General features: G+C 46.2%; 1 protein-coding gene across 1 annotated transcript; it reads left to right on the forward strand.

Annotated features, from left to right (window-relative positions):
• The first annotated feature begins 12,969 nt into the window (after nt 1-12,969).
• On the forward strand, nt 12,970-16,252 carry LOC147029208 (uncharacterized). Its single transcript, XM_085876447.1, has one exon. It carries the CDS (start codon nt 13,260-13,262, stop codon nt 15,000-15,002), a length of 1,743 nt encoding a protein of 580 aa, XP_085732573.1. The 5' UTR covers nt 12,970-13,259; the 3' UTR covers nt 15,003-16,252.
• The last annotated feature ends 1,112 nt before the right edge of the window (nt 16,253-17,364 follow it).

Below are 17,364 nucleotides of genomic sequence, written 5' to 3' on the forward strand. Positions count from 1 at the left end.
TAGAGGATGTAAAGAAAAAATATATATCCTTGAATGGACTGAAAACTTTGATGGTTATCAATTGAACAATGGAAAAATAATTTACTACTTTCTCAAAATGATATGCAACTCAGGAGGTGGTCAGATGAGATCAATGAGAGCAGTATATCATTTCATAATGACACAAATGGGGTATCTTGAAAAATATAAACATTCAAATGTTTTATTTTTAAATATTTTCGATGGGGATTATTGTGCAAAGAAAATTAAACTGTTGAAGGAATTTGAGAATGAACAAATCTTTAGAGGTTCAATAAGTGAGCAAAACAATATGCATTGGTGATTTGAAAAAAGTGCTCCAAGGTGAAAAGGGGAGGTTATTAAAATCTCCATTCACCAACATGTTTTAGATATTTCTTTAGAATCACCTTTAACAAATCACAGTATATTCACCCTATACTACTACTTTACTACTTGAACAAATCTTTATAGGTTCAATGAGTGAGCTAAACGATATGCATTGGTTATTTGAAAAAAGTGCCCCGAGGTTAAAAGGGGAGACAAATAAATATACCTTGGGATAAAAAGGGGGTTTATTTTTAGGGGGAAAAAAAAATGAATCGCTGAGAATGCCCATTCACTTTACATGGGGAAAGTGAGCCAGAATCAGTCTATTCACCCTACTGACAGCCACTAACAATTATACGGCGGCTGCAGTATTTCCACGGTCACACAATGTCGCAGTCACATGTGTTTTTATTTTTCGGGGAGCCACACAGTGTATTTTGAAATTGTGGAGACCGAAAACGTGGGGGTGCCGTGCGGTCTTTGATTTGATGTCGCACGGTGACCTTAGCGCGGCCCTGCGGTGGCCATAGAATTTTCAAGGCAGATGCAAGGTAGCCTCAAGGTGCCCGCTAGGCGACCGCAGGGCGAACTAAGGCGAACGTGCGGCCAGATGGACGGTAACGAGTGGGTTTTTCTTTTTTTTACCAGTTTTTTTTTCTGGCTTGTCAAAATGCTATGGCCAACGTCAAAATGAAAAAAGTTATAACTCCGTGCTCTAATTCCACGGCGACCCCTACGGTCTGTAAAACGTAGCCAAATGGCATAGGGCCATCCTGAGGCCACCTCAGGAACTCTGCGGCTGCCGCACGTTTCTGTCAATTCAGGGGGGGGCACGGCTGCCGTATCCTTGCCATAGAGCAAATGTGACTTAGGCTTCAGTGATTCCAGGAAGAAAGTCCAAAAACGGACAAACGTTGATGCCTTTGATGCAAAAGAGCAGAATAAGGTTCAGATCGTGTCAGGATCGCGGGACCTCCGAGGTATATCCCATATCGGAAACCCCTTGGTGGTACCGGAGTTATGTGCGGGTGTGGAAACTTCGCTTTCTCCACTTGCCGACTGAGCGTGACACAGAATAGTGAAGCGTCTCAGGATGTCTTGCGTGTTTTTCCTGATGGCCAAACGTGTTCATACGAGTTAACAGCTGCATCTGACAGTAATGGGGAAATGGATAAAGGGGAAAATCTCTGTGAGCTAAATGTTAACCCTTTCCTCACAGATGATGATAAAAGGGATGTAAAGTGAAGGACATGGGCAAGGCAAATTTGGAGGGGTCTGTAAAGAGGGCAGAACTTTCTGTTCCCACGGGATCTTTTGAGCCAAAAGTTTGTGTTCCACTTGTAATAGGAGAGATCATAGTTGAAGAACCTGATATGGACGAAACCTCTTCGACCCCATATTTCAGTACTTTATGCTCTCACGAGGATGAGGGGGTAAACGACACAACCTTCGTGTCTCAAGAAAATGTAATTAATTTCCTGGATGGTATATTCAGGAAAAGACATGTCGAAATCAAAGATTACTTCTCAAATCTACACAATTTTATTAAAACTGCAAGGAGTATGATTCGTGAACCCTCTCAGATTAACATGTCAGATCCCCAATTCCAAAGATGAAGGAAATGTGTTACTCGTGCTGGGAAGGAGCTTCAAGAATAACTGACAGAATGGAGATGAACGGAGCATCCCTGAACATCAATGGAAACCGCAGTTGTTTGCATCGTCTCGTCATTTCAGCTCTTTCAAAATGAAAAATTAATCTGCTAATACTACAGGAGATGCATGCAAATCAGTCTTCTGAGGATGAGTGGCGTCGGATCTTTAAAGGTTGTCTTTTTTTCCCCCAGTGCGCTTGTTGAGGCCAAGGTTGGTCTGGTAAGAATGGTGCATCCCAGACTCAAGACTTCGGAGATAACTTGTAAAGAAATCTGAAAAGGTTACTGATTGTCTGTGCAATTTATCAGTGGTGTCCGAAAGATTTGCATGACGAATGTTGACTGTCGTAGTGCAAAATCTGAAAGAGGTGCCTTTCTGTATCAGTTGGCAGAGTTTGAAAGCACCATTGACTTAAAAATGTTGTTGTGTCTGGGGGGTGACGACAACTATATCCTCAACCCACAACTTGATGGGAACACTTGTGAGTCTCATCGACCCATTGCACAGCCTTTGGCACAGCTCGTTAAAAAGTTTAAACTTGTGGATGTGTGGGCGGTACAAAACCATTACATCCGTCAGTTTACATGGGTCTGTGCGTCAAGAAATCTTCTAATGATGGCTCGCTTTGACAGATTTTATGTGAATCACAAAATGGTAAATCTGGTTAAGAACTCTTATGTAAGACCATCTGGTTTGTCCTATCATCACATGATTGTTATGGTGTGTGGCTTTCCTCATCATGTCTGCAGAAGTGCAATTTGGACTTTTAATGTTAAACTTCCACAAAGCTTTTAAAATGGTTCGGGAAAATTGTGAGTTGCAAAAGGGTTCATACTTAAGACTATGGTGGGATTGCACAAAATCCCAAATCAAATGTTTTTGCCAACAATACAGCTCCTGCAGCACATACAACGCTTTTGGTGTGATATCTGCCTTTAAAATCGATATACTTATTTGGGAGCAGAAAGTTGGAATCTCTCATGAGAATGTTCAGCAGTTGTCAGAGAAAAGGACCCTTCTGGCTGAAATTGTGAAAGAGTGGGCGGCCGGAGCATTCGTCCAACTGCGGAACGACAAAATGCATCTTGACACACCACACAAAGGGTTCTTCAGTTTGGAAAAAGCGGTCAAGACCTCTCAACAGTTCCATGCTTTGCGCTCTTCTGCTGGTGCATTTTTGACCTCCCAGAGTGATATGAAGCATGAACTGCAGGATTATTCTTCAAAACTCTTCGCAATTAGAACTGTGAATGAGGAGAACAGGAAAGCGATGTTTGAACTGCTCCCTTTTCTGTCTGAAGATCAACAACAATTGCTTGAGCCTGGCATTTCTCTTGGAGAGGTTACTGCTGCACTTAAAGATCGCAAAGATGGGAAAGCCCTTGAACTTGATGGCCTTCTGACTGAATTTTATATGGCTTTCTGGGACATTCTCGGCCCTACTCTTCTTGAGGTCTTTCAGGAGAGTGTTGAACAAGGAGAATTGCCACTGAGGTGCCGGAGGGCAGTTTTGTGCCTCCTTCCTCAGAAAGGAAACCTGCATGGGACTGCAAATTGGCGACCCGTGTCACTCCTCAACATGGATGACAAATCTTGTCAAAGCACTTGCAACCCGTCTGAAGGAAGTCATCTCTTTCTTGATTGGCACTGATCACTCACACTGTGTTCCAGAATGTTCCATACATGATAATATTTTTTTTGGTGACAGACTGGATCGGTCTCGGTCGAACAACATCTTTCGATTTTGGTTTGTTACTTTTAAATCAAGAAATAGTTTTGACAGTGTTAACCATTCTTCTTTGTTTGATGTATTCAGGAGAACAGGGTTCAGGGAAAAATTTATTTTGTTTGTTAAGTGATTGAACAAAAATGCATCCTGTCTACTGAACATAAATAAGTCTTCGTCACCGTTTCCCCTTTCAGCGAGGCATCCGTCGGGGCTGTGCTCTTTCAGGCATGTTCTGCAATCTAACCAATGAACCTTTATTCACTTTACTCCGGAACTCAGTGTTAGGAGTCTCTCTTTCAAAAAACTCCAAAGTTGTTGTTTCAGCTTATGCTGATGATATTTGTGTTGCTATTTCAAATCAAAAAGATGCTTCTGAGGTCTCTCGTTGTCTTACCCAGTTTGAGCTCGCTTCAACTGCAAGGGTAAATTGGAATAAAAGTGTTGCCAGGAGGAATACAGTGGAGTCGTGAGGGGTTTAAATATTTCGGCTTATTTTTAGGAATTGAAGTGTATGAACAAAAAAATTGGGAGAACTTCCTGGGAAAAATCAAATTGAAACTGGCAAGGTGGAAAAGATTGCATCACCTTCTTTCGCTTCAGACACGGGTGACAATCATAAACAACATGGTGGTTCCATTTATTTGGCATCAAGTTGTCTCACTTGAGCCTCCGAGATACTTGGTCATGGGCATTCAGAGGGTTCTGACTGATATTTTTTCTGGGGTGGCCTCCATTGGCTTGGCCGAGACATGGTCTGCAGACCCCAAAATGCAGTTGGTCAAAACCTGATGCATATGCCAAGTCGGATAATGGCGTTTCGGATTTACATGACAAGGCGCTTACTTGCAGTAAGTGTGTTCCTCGGCGACCTCTCACAAACACCTGGCTGCGTAAAGCAGAAGGTTTGAAATATGACCGTGAACTCTTCCTCATCGACCTGCAACACGTTGACATATCTCAGATCTCCAGTTTTCACCAGGGCCTTTTGAATGCTTGGCAAGTCCGAAGAGTGCAACGTTTGGAGGTGTCATACGATGCCCAAAAGTTTATACATGAGCCATTCGTTCAAAATCCCTTATTCTCTGGAATTTCAACCTCTCAGTCATTTAGGCATTGTTTCACCATTGTTGGAATAAACAGAGTGCAAGACCTGTTGGAGGCATCCTTAATCACCCGGTTACCTGCTTGCTCACTTTTCTCAAATATTGGGGTTCTTTCTGCTCAAATAGTGGAAAATGTCTTGAAAGCTGCAATTCAAACTTTCATCGACTAAACATTGGGTGGATTGGGTCCACTCATGTCCACTCATGTCTCTATTTCCCTGAACTTCATTCAAATTGCTTCAAAAAAAAAAACAGAAGGAGGGTATGTTCTTCTCATACTTTGAGGAAATTGGTGTGTTTCATGTCATGGGGAAAACGGCTATCTACAAAATATGTCGAGAAGCGTGTATACCTGGTTTTACAAAACTTTGAAAACCCGTGGAATAAGACCTTACCTGCTGGAGCTTTTTTAACTCCAGTTTGGAACAAAATGTGTTGTTCTCTCAGTCTTGGACGAATTGGAGACTCGCACATCAAGCCCTGGTCACACAGACATTACTCCATAAGTTTAACTCTTCTGTTCCAATGTTTTTTTTTCCGTTTTGTGGTTTCGTTGAAAATTTTGCCCACACTTATTGAATGTAACAGATCGGTACCCCTCTTTCTCTTCCTTCAACAGCTATTCTATAAATTTAATTTTGTTTTTTCCTTTCCAGTCTTTATTTATGGAATTGACAGGAATTCTAAGAGTAAACCAGTACTCCCGTTTTTGTCTTTTCTGTTGGGTATTGCTAAACTGGCATTTTACAAAACCAGGAAAGCAAAATTGAAGGGAAAAATGCAAATATGTTTTTTGTTATAAAGTTCTGGTTTTGGCACGAGTAAAAATGGAGCAAGCTTATCTTGAGAGCTCGAATATTGAGGGTGATCTGCGGTACACTGATGAGGTTTATGGATTCTTTTTGTGAAGGAATCCGGTTTGTGAAAGTGTAAAGTACTTTCACTTATTTTTTGCATATATGTATCATTCTGTGGTGTGTTTGACATGAACATACATCCTTGTTTGTTTTGCTTTTGTTGATTTTATTTTTGCTGTAAAAACTTTTTTGTCTTGTTTTTATGGAGTCTACTTTTCTGGTGTGTTTTGATACTTTTAGAATAAAAGTATAAACAAGTGAAGTCTCTCTCTCCTCTCTCCTCTCTCCTCTCTCCTCTCTTCTCTCTTCTCTCTTCTCTCTTCTCTCTTCTCTCTTCTCTCCTCTCTTCTCTCTCTCCCCCTCTCTCTCCCCCCTCTCTTTCTCTCCCTTACCCCCTCTCTTTCTCTCCCCCTCTCTTTCTCTCTTCCCCCACTCTCTTTCTCTCTTCCCCCCTCTCTTTCTCCCCCTCTCTTTCTCCCCCTCTCTCTCCTCCCACTTTGCACAGCTGTTGCTCGCTTGGCATGCACGTGCAATCACAGGGTGCTGTTGCTCGGTCTCTGGCGGTACGTGTGGAGCTTGTTTTGCTTTCTCCTTTCTCTCTTCTTATCGTCTAACGTTTTCTTCTTTTTTTTCGTTTCTCTTTACCCCTTTCTCCTTGGTTTGTCTTATCAATTGAGCAAGAGAGAGAAAGAGACAGCGCGGAGTGTTTTGCGGCTAACCACTTAAGGTAGATCGTGTTCGCGGAACAGTGGGTCTCCCACATAGTTATTATTAAGGTTTTTTTCCTCTTCTTTCTGCTCTTTACTTGGGATTATAACCACTATACTTTTTTTGTTTTTATTTCCTCTTTATTAGTAAAATGGCTCGTAAAGATCGGCGTGGTGCTGCCACTCACAACACCGACGAGGTGTTAACAGACAAGCACGGCATGTGCTTTGTGCCGCCGGAAGGTGTTTCTATGGAGGAAGCTCTCCTCATGATTGGCGAACTGATCGGTTGTGAGAACATTAGTGCAGCATCTCGAATTAACCACAAGATCATTGTTTTCATCTTGAAAGTCCAACTCGCACACGTTGTTGTGCAGAATGGACTCGTTCTGGGTGATGCCCAGAATGTTTCCAATTCATCGTGGGATACTCCAGCATCAAAGATTTTGTTGTCCAACGTTTTACCGATGCTGAGGAAGAAATTCTTCAAAAACTCAGTCAGTATGGTACTGTAGTGTCGAGAATTATTAAATCCTCCATTCACACCATGGATGGAAAGCTTAGACATGTTGAAACGTTTGGACGGGTTTGCTATATTGTTTTAAGAGATGGTGCGACACAGTTAAATGCCTCTCTCATGTTCAAAACAGCAAAACGTGAGCAGAGGATTTTTGCAGCAACAGAGAGGCGAATGTGCTGGTGTTGGCGCAGTGGTGAGGGCAGTGGTTAAGCCTGGTGTTGGCGCAGTGGTTAGGGCAGCGGCTTGGGATCCAAAAGGTCCTGAGTTCAAGCCCCGTTGGGCCACTGAATTAATACACCAGGGGGTTGACTCAGCCTGTCATCCCTCCAAGGTCGGCGAAATGAGTACCAGTGTACTGGGCCCGTGAATACCCCGGTTAAAATAGGTGTACCATATCCCTGTGTCGTAAGAGGTGACCAGGGTTGCGTCAGGAAGGGCATCCGGCGTAAAACATGTGCCAAATCACAATGCGGATCATACGGATGATCCGCTGTGGCGACCCCTAACGGGAGCAGCCGAAAGAAGAAGAAGAAGAACAGAGGCGAATGTGCTATGAGTGCGGAGTGTATGGCCACACAAGGCAAAATTGTCCTCATGTGAGGAAAACATATTCTACGTTAACCAGAGCAAGCCCTCCTGTGAACGTCACAGAGAATGTTGAAAACGAGTCACGTGCAGAGCAGGAGTCTGTGCCGGGACGCCGGGGTGCAGTCAAGAAGGATGCTGATGAAGTTCATAGGCACAGTATAAACAATGAGATAACAAGTATGGCAGTTAATCATGTCAACGATGGGTCAGCCAATGTGCCTGTGTGTTGTGAAAATGACACAGAAGAGGAGTCACAGCCTGCAGAGGAAATGATTGTGGACTCAGGTTTGAGGAAGCCTTTGAAAAGGTCCTTTTTAAATTGGAAAGGAGGATAAGGGCAGCAAGGTGTTTGTGGTCGAAGTGGAAAATAGTCCCAATGCTGTTGAGAGTGAGCAAAGTGGTGAGAGTAGGGCTGAGATCATGCCACCTGCTCATCATGAAAACAAAGGGTTTTCTGAAAGCAGACATCAAACCTGCAAAAGCAAATTGATCACTGATGGTGATATTAATGGCGATGTCTCCACCCTCCCGCTTGAGAAGAATGAGGATGAGGAGCTGAAGGTGGACGATGACTGAGCAGGAAGCACAGAAGCAAAGCTTGCTGCTGAAGCACAATCAACTGACCACGATGAGCCAGATGTAATGGCTGATGACCTTCCATCCTCTTTGCGGGAAGCTTCGAGTGCACCTCAAGAGGAAGATGAACATTTTGAAGTGATTAAAGAAAATATTGTTCGGTTTTTATTGTGCGGGAAAAGTGACCTCTTGTGCATTACCACTATCACTCCCACAGAACTTGGTCTGCAGAACGGACGGAGTTAAATATCTTGGAGTGTACCTTGGTAATCATGAGATGGAGATGAAAAATTGGGAAGGAGTTTTGGAACAAATTAAGTACACACTGAAAACATGGGAAGGACTGTTGAAGTCCCTTTCATAAACAGGTCATACTCTTGTCATTAGTAATTTGATTGCAACAAAATTGTGGCACAGAATCACTGTTCTGCAGCCATCAAATCAACTAATTATGGCTATTCTGTGAATGCTGGTAATTTTCTTTTGGAGTGGATACCATTGGCTCCAACGTGAGATACTGTACTATCTCCGGAAGGAAGGTAGCCAAGGTGTTATCCACATCTTTGGTTGGACTGTGGCCTTTCGATTGCAGTCTCTGCAGAAACTACTGTTCACTGAACAGATAACCTGGCGACCATTTGCTGTTTTTCTCCTGCAACAAGCTGGTAAACCCTCCCTCCTGCCTCTTCTCTCTCTCTCCTCTCTTCCTCTCTCTCCTCTCTTCCTCTCTCTCCCTCCCTTTCCTCCTCTCTCAGTCTCCCTCCTTAATACCCCCCATCAGCAAAACGACAGGTTGCATTTGCTGGTATCAAATAATACCCAAATGGACAAACATGAAGCAAAAAACATGTCTGCCTTGTGTACATACATAATACTTTTACGGATTTGAAAACCTTTTGCATACAAACAGCCAGAGTACCCATAGTCCAGTTATTTCGATAAGTATGTGAAAAGTTAGAATCCCTCCTTCTGTCAAATGGGAGTTTCTTGTGTGCGCTGCGAGTTATTTTACAGTCAGGCTTTATACATCAACAACAGCGGACCGTCGCCTTGCTCCACCGTCACCATTATGCACACGGCCTTAGGTGAGGAGGCAGGTGGAGCGACAATCGCCTCAGCTCCGACTCCGCCCAAGAAAGGTGGGAGTTGCCCCACCTACTCTGTGGGCCTGTCCAATGAGGGGTGGCCAGCGAATCGCGCGATGGAACCGTCCAATCAGAAGGCGAGTGGCGAGGAAAGAAATCGCTCGGGCCTTGCGAGAGGAGAGTACGGCAGTCATCGTGGCCTTTTGCGTCTGGTCTGGTCTGGCGCCGTGGCATGGTCTGCGAACGTGGTCTGTGGTCCTTTACGGTGGCTCCTCGTGGTGGTGGTGGTGGTCGAGCAGTCAGCCTCCTCAGCTTGTGGACTTCTGGTTCGTGGGGTTTGAGGCCCACCATGGTGGTTTGCGTTGGAGCGCTCGAGCTGGGATCCCCGTTCCCGTCCACGGACTCCGAGCTCCACAAGTGCAGGTCCGGTGAAACTGCATGAGGCGGGGAGGTACCCGGCTTGGCCCTGGTCCCCAGCTCGCCTTTCCCTCCTGAGCTGAGGTACCGAATAAAGACCCCACGGGGTCCATTTCTTTTGTGTGTGTGTGTGGCGCCAGTCTGATAAGTAGAACTGTTAAGTGCTTTTGCTCACTGTACATTGCCTGCCTGATATTCGTGATTCCGTCTGCACTGTCTTATTATTGCAAATAAATATCTGTTAAATGTTCCAGTTCGTTGCCTGTCGTTTCTACCATTGGCCCAGCACAGTGCATATTGAGCATTAGTGAGGCCGTTTGGGCCGGTAAGTTGTCATTGGATCCGGCGCGGCTTTGGTAACTTCCGCTCGGTTACGCCGGATCCGAGTCGGTGATAACGACTTGGTTCGGACAAAGTCGGCTGAGGGTGTGGCTTCCCCGGTAGTAAGACGGCATGGGTACTTAGGTACATTGAAATTAGGCAATTAACCCTACACCACGACATCAAAATATTGGTGAACACGGTCATTTAAGTGACCCGTGACCTTTCGGACTTATCCGAGAGTCACGACCTAAATTCCGGGTGTTCGGTGGGAGACGGCTCTACTGCTCCACCTAGTGGTTGTTTATCATCACCGAACACCGGCCCACAACAATACATCGTGGTTATATACCTGGGATCATTTCAATTGCACTGTGTCATGGACAATCATCCAGGCCGAGGCCCGACCGATCTGTGCTGTTTCATGCAATTGTGGTGCGTGATTTTATTGGGGTGGAGTCAGACCAGCCATCCAGCCAATGGGTGTAAAGCAGGAGGTGGAGTCAGACCAGCCATCCAGCCAATGGGTGTAAAGCAGTGGGTGGAGTCAGACCAGCCATCCAGCCAATGGGTGTAAAGCAGTGGGTGGAGTCAGACCAGCCATCCAGCCAATGGGTGGAAAGCAGGAGGTGGAGTCAGACCAGCCATCCAGCCAATGGGTGTAAAGCAGTGGGTGGAGTCAGACCAGCCATACAGCCAATGGGTGGAAAGCAGGAGGTGGAGTCAGGGCAGCTGCCCTCTCACATGTGGATATTGTTACGGAAATGGCCCTCATTGGAATACGAACGACAGGATTAGCTCAGATCCCCCATTAAATGCCTGTTTAGCTAGGTTGTGTTGTAAAAAGGACGTTATATGTGTGTCGGGAGGTGTAAAAGGCTGTTTTTATGTTCATACGATGGTGAAACAAGGGCTCGATCTTCTTCTTCCCCTCTACGGACGATAAGCCCCGCCCAGTCGGAGAGGGGGTGTGGCCTGGAGAGAGGGTGTGGCTCGAGAGAGGAAGTGACGCAAGGGGGGGGGGCTTTTGTTGGCGGTCGCTGAGAGGCGGTCCTCGTGTGTCGAAGCGAGAGAAACGAATGCTTTGTAAAAACGGGCTGGTGTGTCGATGAAGAAACGAGCGAGAGGGAAAGCGAAGACCTCAGGTTGAGACTCAGTTTTGGCAGTTTGGGAAGCTGCAGTCGGTTGAGAGGCTGCTCGTGTTTTGGATGGGAGCGAATGAAGGAGGGACAGTGTTGAATCTGCCGGTACAAAAACGGCAGTCGGCTTTGAGAGGCTGCCTGCACGTGGAGTCGATGATCGACTCGTACGGGGAGGTGATCGGCCGATTCGGCCTGCGTCTGGCCGTAGAGCCTCCGTCCGTACTCACCTCATGGGTCGACACGTCGATCCGCCTGCGGAGCTCGGCCCCTCGGCTTGGGCCTTGTCTGGAGGACAGGCCAGTCCTGGATTTGTATGCTGGACCACGAGAGAGATCGGCTGAGGCCCATCGTCGACATTGCGCGGGGCCGGAACGCGCTGAGGAGAGCGTGCGCACGTGGTGCCTTGAGGGACCAAGAGTATGACGCCTCCATTTTGCCACGCGGCACGTTCGAGCAGGAGTTCGAATCCGTGGACATCCACCTGTTGCGGGCACCATTCGTGCGTTGGACACTTTCCTCTCATCCATGAGACATCACCAAGTACTCTGTCTGCATGCATGCTGTTTGTCTGTCTGTGTTTGTCTGCCCGTTGTCGAAGGCATATTTCGGTCGCGATACCCTCAAAACCTGTACTCCGTAGTCCCCTAGTTAAGAACGGGTTAAAGATAGTTAGTAAAAACATTGTCGTGTTTATTGCTTGTGTTGTGATCCTGATGTTCCCCAATAAATCTGGTTGATCGTATGAAGTTGCCGCTATGGATTAATTTGTGTCGCGTTGAGGAACGATCCGTTCGATTGGCATATAAAACCAAAGTGCTTACAGACTGGTAGTCTCCGCTCGGTCTCTGACAAAACCAGTCTGTAACCAGGGGTTCTATTTCCCCAACTGGCAAGGTACAAGGAGTACGTTGGTATCGCAATTGAAGACGCCTGAACCGAGGCCTGTGCTGAGCCGGCCGGCATTATAAACCCCGGAGACGATGGTGGTGAGGGTGGCGCCAAGGACCGGGTGAGAATCCCACCACCCCGGATCCGCAACAACTGTCGTCAGGAGTGGGATATTTGGACCTGTGGTGTATTTCGCACCCCGGACATTGGTTGCAAAAAAATTAACGCTTCAAATTTGATTTGATTTTATGTTTGAGCGGATCGGAGGAAAAACTTGCAAATTATAAAGAAAATGGATTCGCAAAATGGTGGCGCGGCTCCATCTCAGCACGACACCAAGCGGGAGTGGGTGAATTATAGCGGAATGAACCACGCGGCACGGGGGAAGCGCTCCCGCCCACCGGTTCAAACCACGGCGCCATGGCAAACGAAGCAGGACGACGACGCATACATTCATGAGCTTCATGGACGATTGTCGGATGCCTTGGGGCAGTGGAGGTGTGCTCATAACTATATAGAGGAATTGCAGATTGAATTGGACGAGGCACAGCAGCGCGCAGACGAGGTTCAGGAGGATTGTGTGCATGGGGAGTCACAATAATTGGCCGATGCACAGGAACGAATTTGGGGGCTGGAAAAGGACTTCGCCAACGCAGACTGGGTTCATGAGTATAATGTGCACATGGAATCGCAACGATTGGCCGATGCACAGGAACAAATTCAAGAGCTGGAAAAGGACTTAGCCAACACATGCGTGGAACTACATGGAGAAACGACGAAAGTTGAATGGTTTCGTGGGTTTTTGCTACAAAAGGCGAGTAAACTGAACAAAAGAAAAGAGGAAGAGCAAATTATAATTCTCGCAATAGGAAGAACTTGGAAGAAGAATGGAAAACAAAGCTGGAAAAGGAAAAACGAAAAAAAACAAAGCTGGAAAAGGAAAAACGGAAAAAAAAACAAAGCTGGAAAAGGAAAAACGGAAAAAAAAACAAAGCTGGAAAAGGAAAAACGGAAAAAAAAACAAAGCTGGAAAAGGAAAAACGGAAAAAAAAACAAAGCTGGAAAAGGAAAAACGGGAAAAAAACAAAGCTGGAAGAGGAAAAACGGAAACATGATGTGGAATTGGAACTACTGAAGGAAGAGGTAAGATAAAGGAGCGCCTCGAAGAGACGATAAATGGAAAAAAGAAATATCAGGAACAACTCATGGAACACGGTAAGAAAATGGACGAAATGAGGAGGGAAGCATGCGAAAGAGGTGCGGAGATGAGGAAGAGAATGGATGAAATGAGAGAGGAATTATGGGAAAAAAACTTCTGAGTTACAGAATCACCAAAACAAAGAGATGGCATTACAAAACGAGCTGAGGATGTTCAGAGAGGAAAGAACGAGAACGGAGAATGAAACGTTAAGGAACCACACTGTGCAGATCGAACAGCGAGAAGCCAAAGCAAGACGAAAGAATGAGATGCAAGAAAGAATGGTGAAAGAACAACGAAAGAAGCAGGAAAGAGAGATTAACCAATTGATGGAAACGATGCGATTGGAGAAGGAAGAACAAGAGAGACAGTGGGAGAGGAAACAAAAAGGACAAGAACAACTCAAGGAAAAAGCAAGGTTGGAGTACGAGGTGATAGTGAAAGAACAAGGAATGAAACAGGAAAGGGAAATCAGCCAATTGAAGGAAGCGACGAGATTGGAAAAGGAAGAACAAGAGAGACAGTGGGATAAGAAACAAAAAGAACAAGGAATGAAGCAGGAAAGGGAGATCAACCAATTGAGGGAAATAACGAGATTGGAGAAGGAAGAACAAGAGAGACGGTGGGATAGAAAACAAAAAGAAAACGAATTTGAAACTGACCAACTCAAGGAGAGAGCAAAGTTGGATTCCACAGAGATTAAAAAAAAACTCTGGAAAGATAACAAACAACTCAAAAGGCTCGGAGAGGAAGAACGACTCAAATGGGAAGGAAAATGGAGCCAGGAAGTAGAACAGCACAATAATATGGGATGTGTGACATCACCACAGGGAGTCATGTTCGTGGTGTGGAACTTGATTCACCTCACTCGTCGGATGACACCACAATTAGAGCAAACCCTGGTGATTGAGACATTGACATTGAGGGAGCATGCGGGGTTGTTGACGAGTGAGATACATTTTGAGCAGGTCCAGCATGTGGAGCTGACAGCCCCGGAGGAGTGTGGTGAATCAACGATGAGCAACCTGCTGGAGAGAAGCGACCGGACAGAGGCGGCTCTGGAACGAAGCAGGTACGTGGGTACATGCATACATGATGCGGACGAGAAGCTTAAGGTAGAAATTGAATTTTATGTTAAGGAAGAGACTCTGTCCGATGGGGTGCACGTATCCGTGACCCCTGAATGGGTGTGTGGAGTGCCTGTGAACGAATGCTGTGAGCCCACAGTCCAGACGACAGCACCGGTATGTGCTGCCGAGGCCGAAGTGTGTGTGGGTACTCACCTGGCGGTCGAGAATGTAGCCCTGGAGTGCGACGCAGTTGGTCAGTACACAAGCAAGGTTGAATGTGTGGAGGGTCAACACCTAACCTTGGAATGTGTGCAGCCTGCTGTGTGTGGGAGTCCTGAGCATGGAATGAGTGGTGACACAGGAAATAGGTTTGAGGTGCAAAGAGAAATAGAAATGCCACCAGGACAGAACTTGAGCCAAGGGACGGAAACCATAATGGACAGCTCCGCATGGGTTCATACAGAGTTGGAGGTGCTGCATCCAGGAGCAGTTTTAGATTGGATTTTAGAAATCCAATTTAGAAATTGGATTTTAATTTCTCTATCAGCCTCACAGGAACTTTGGAGTGGAGTGCAGATGAGTGGCAGGCGACACTGGCGTGTGTCACTTGGTCTTCGGACCTTTCTGAGCACACTAGTGGTTTGGCAAGCTGAATGGGGTTCATCTGTCTTCAGGGAGTTATGGAGAAGAGGGGAAGGCCATTCCACCGATTGGGGTTTTCCTGATTTCCGCGAACCCTGGAGAAAAGGAGGTGGTAGATCACGGCCCCCATTGAGATGTGACCCCTTTGTGCCGTGGCGGAAAGGTGCGGGCTCATGAAATGGGTAATGAGGGATTCGTTCCCTCACTCCCCTTCCAATGAGCCAAAGAAGCCGGCTATATGGGGATGTGAAAATTTTGATTGGAAATTGTACCGAAAGTGATTGCAAATTGAGAGATGGCAGAGGGCATAAGAGTGGCACAAGTGGATTTGGGTGATTATTGAAAAAGAGTGGTGGAGACATTACCGGCAGAGCGTAAACACACCTGAAACAAGTGGATGACAAAGAGTGGCTTGTTTGAGGAAGGATTGAAATGCCTGGTTGGAACCATGCAGAGGTTCCATGGGGCTGGTGAAGAGATTTTGATGTTTCGTTTAAACTTTTGGAAATAAACGATTTGGGCAGTCTGGAGGAGGCCAGCGGACGACGGACGTAGTGACAAATTAATTGGGGTTTGATGAAAAAGTGTACCAGTTAAATTTGATGACCAAGTGGTATCCGAGGGACTGGTGTGTTTTTGTTTTCACATAAACGTGAAAGATGTTGGATGGTGTTGTGGGCTGGGTGTGTGGCACTGTGGAATGAATGACTAAAGTGTTTGGGTGAATGGCGTGATTGTGTGGATGAGGAGAGTGAGTGCGAACAACGTACCCTGTCGGTAGGAGTCTCCTAACCAGGTTAGTGTAGGTTAGGGGGACTTAGAGGATTCGACATGGATTCTGGCTGCTGTTCCATTGTGCAGGCAGACTGCGAGGGGTAGGTGCAGGCCAAGGTATGGGGGTACTGGTTGGTAGTGTGACATGTTATGGGAGGTTGATGAGTCGGGAAATACGGTAGCAGGGCTTTGGGGGTTCCTGGCAGGTGAAGGCTGTCAGAGGTGCCAGGAGAGCACCGCAGTGTTCAGTGCCAGGAGAGCACAGTGTAGGTGCTATGAGAGCACAGTATGGGTGCTATGAGAGCACAGTGTAGGTGCTATGAGAGCACAGTATGGGTGCTATGAAAGCACAGTATTGGTTCTATGAGAGCAAAGTATGGAGGCTAGAGAGAGCCACCCCTTAGTTATGAGCGCCAGAAGCACGCTCAGGTGAACCCCGAGGTCACTGGGTGTCCTCCACCCCCGATTGGAAGCAGGCAAAGAGGCCGAGTAGTAGTCACACTCCCCAGCCAGCGAGTTATGCCTGGCACCACCAAATGGAAAAGGACAAAGAAGGGCCTTGCCCAGGTTTAATAGAATGGAACAGTGTGCCAGGTCGGGAAAAATGGGTCATTAGGATCATTCCAGCCACAGCAGGGTTTGTTGCATTGTCTCGAACTAAAAGTAAATGGTTGGGTTCGATGGACTCTCCTCCGCACCATTCATTTGTGATACCTGGTATGAGTAGTGTTGATGGGAGAAATTGTTGGCAAGGGCCAGGCTAGGTCAACCTCTCCAAGTGCCAGAGAGGCCACCAGTATGTCATGAGCACGTATCCACGAAGATAACAATTGAGTAAGAAACACACCATCCTGTCTGTAAAAGAAAAAAAAAGAGAAAAAAAAAGGAGAACTTGACCAAAACAAGTCAGGCAAGGAAGGTTAAGGGTACACTCCATCTCACCTGGTCTAAGTTCATCACACCCATTTGCGTCCTCAAGAACGTCTCCAAACTGCATTTGTTTACCATCGATATCACCGTGCCACCATTGCTGTGTCACCTGCTGTCCAATGCAGGGCTTGTTGCCTGCTGCTGCTTGTGAGTAGGCCATATGGGCCGAAGCATTTTTGTGGCCCATTGAGGCCAAAGTGCTTTTGTGGGCCGTTGCGGCCAAAGATTCACGCCATTTTGTGGGCTCAGTGGGCCAAAGAACTCTGTGAGATTAGGCCACTGGGCCAACTGAATTCAGCTGGTGTGAGGCCAATAAGGCCACGAAGTGAGGAAACCCTCAGGGGTGAAATGGACGATACTGCCGGGAGGGGGCATGAAGGAGCTGAAATAACTTTGAACCTTTGAATGTCCTGCTCATATGCCGATATTGGTGTAAAAAGTAAAATTGAATGCCCTCCCGTTCAAATCCGTAATTAGAATGTTAAGTAGTGTGCATAGAGTGTAAATTTGTTTGTTGGATTGGTGACCCAACACATGAGGATAGGGACATGCCAATCTTACTGACACTTTAATTTTTGGAGTTAAGTGCTTCCCATGTGGGGGTTGGAGTAAATGGGAGATCTGTGCTGTATGTTAGACAGGGCCATTGCAATGGGCTGCCCCAGATGGAGGCTCGGGAGAGTCTCCGGAGAAAGGTGGGGGTAGTGTTACGGAAATGGCCCTTATTGGAATACGAAAGATAGGATTAGCTCAGATCCCCCATTAAATGCCTGTTTAGCGAGGTTGTGTTGTAAAAAGGACGTTATATGTGTGTCAGGAGGTGTAAAAGGCTGTT

Source organism: Eptatretus burgeri, chromosome 4 (genome assembly GCF_056783735.1).
Source record: "Eptatretus burgeri isolate ZD-2024b chromosome 4, Ebu_testis_v1, whole genome shotgun sequence".
Taxonomy (NCBI): Eukaryota; Metazoa; Chordata; class Myxini; order Myxiniformes; family Myxinidae; genus Eptatretus; species Eptatretus burgeri.

What these genes read in the sequence shown, in the direction of transcription:
- LOC147029208 (XM_085876447.1), top strand. Translation starts at nt 13,260, where the DNA reads ATGGCATTACAAAACGAGCTGAGGATGTTCAGAGAGGAAAGAACGAGA.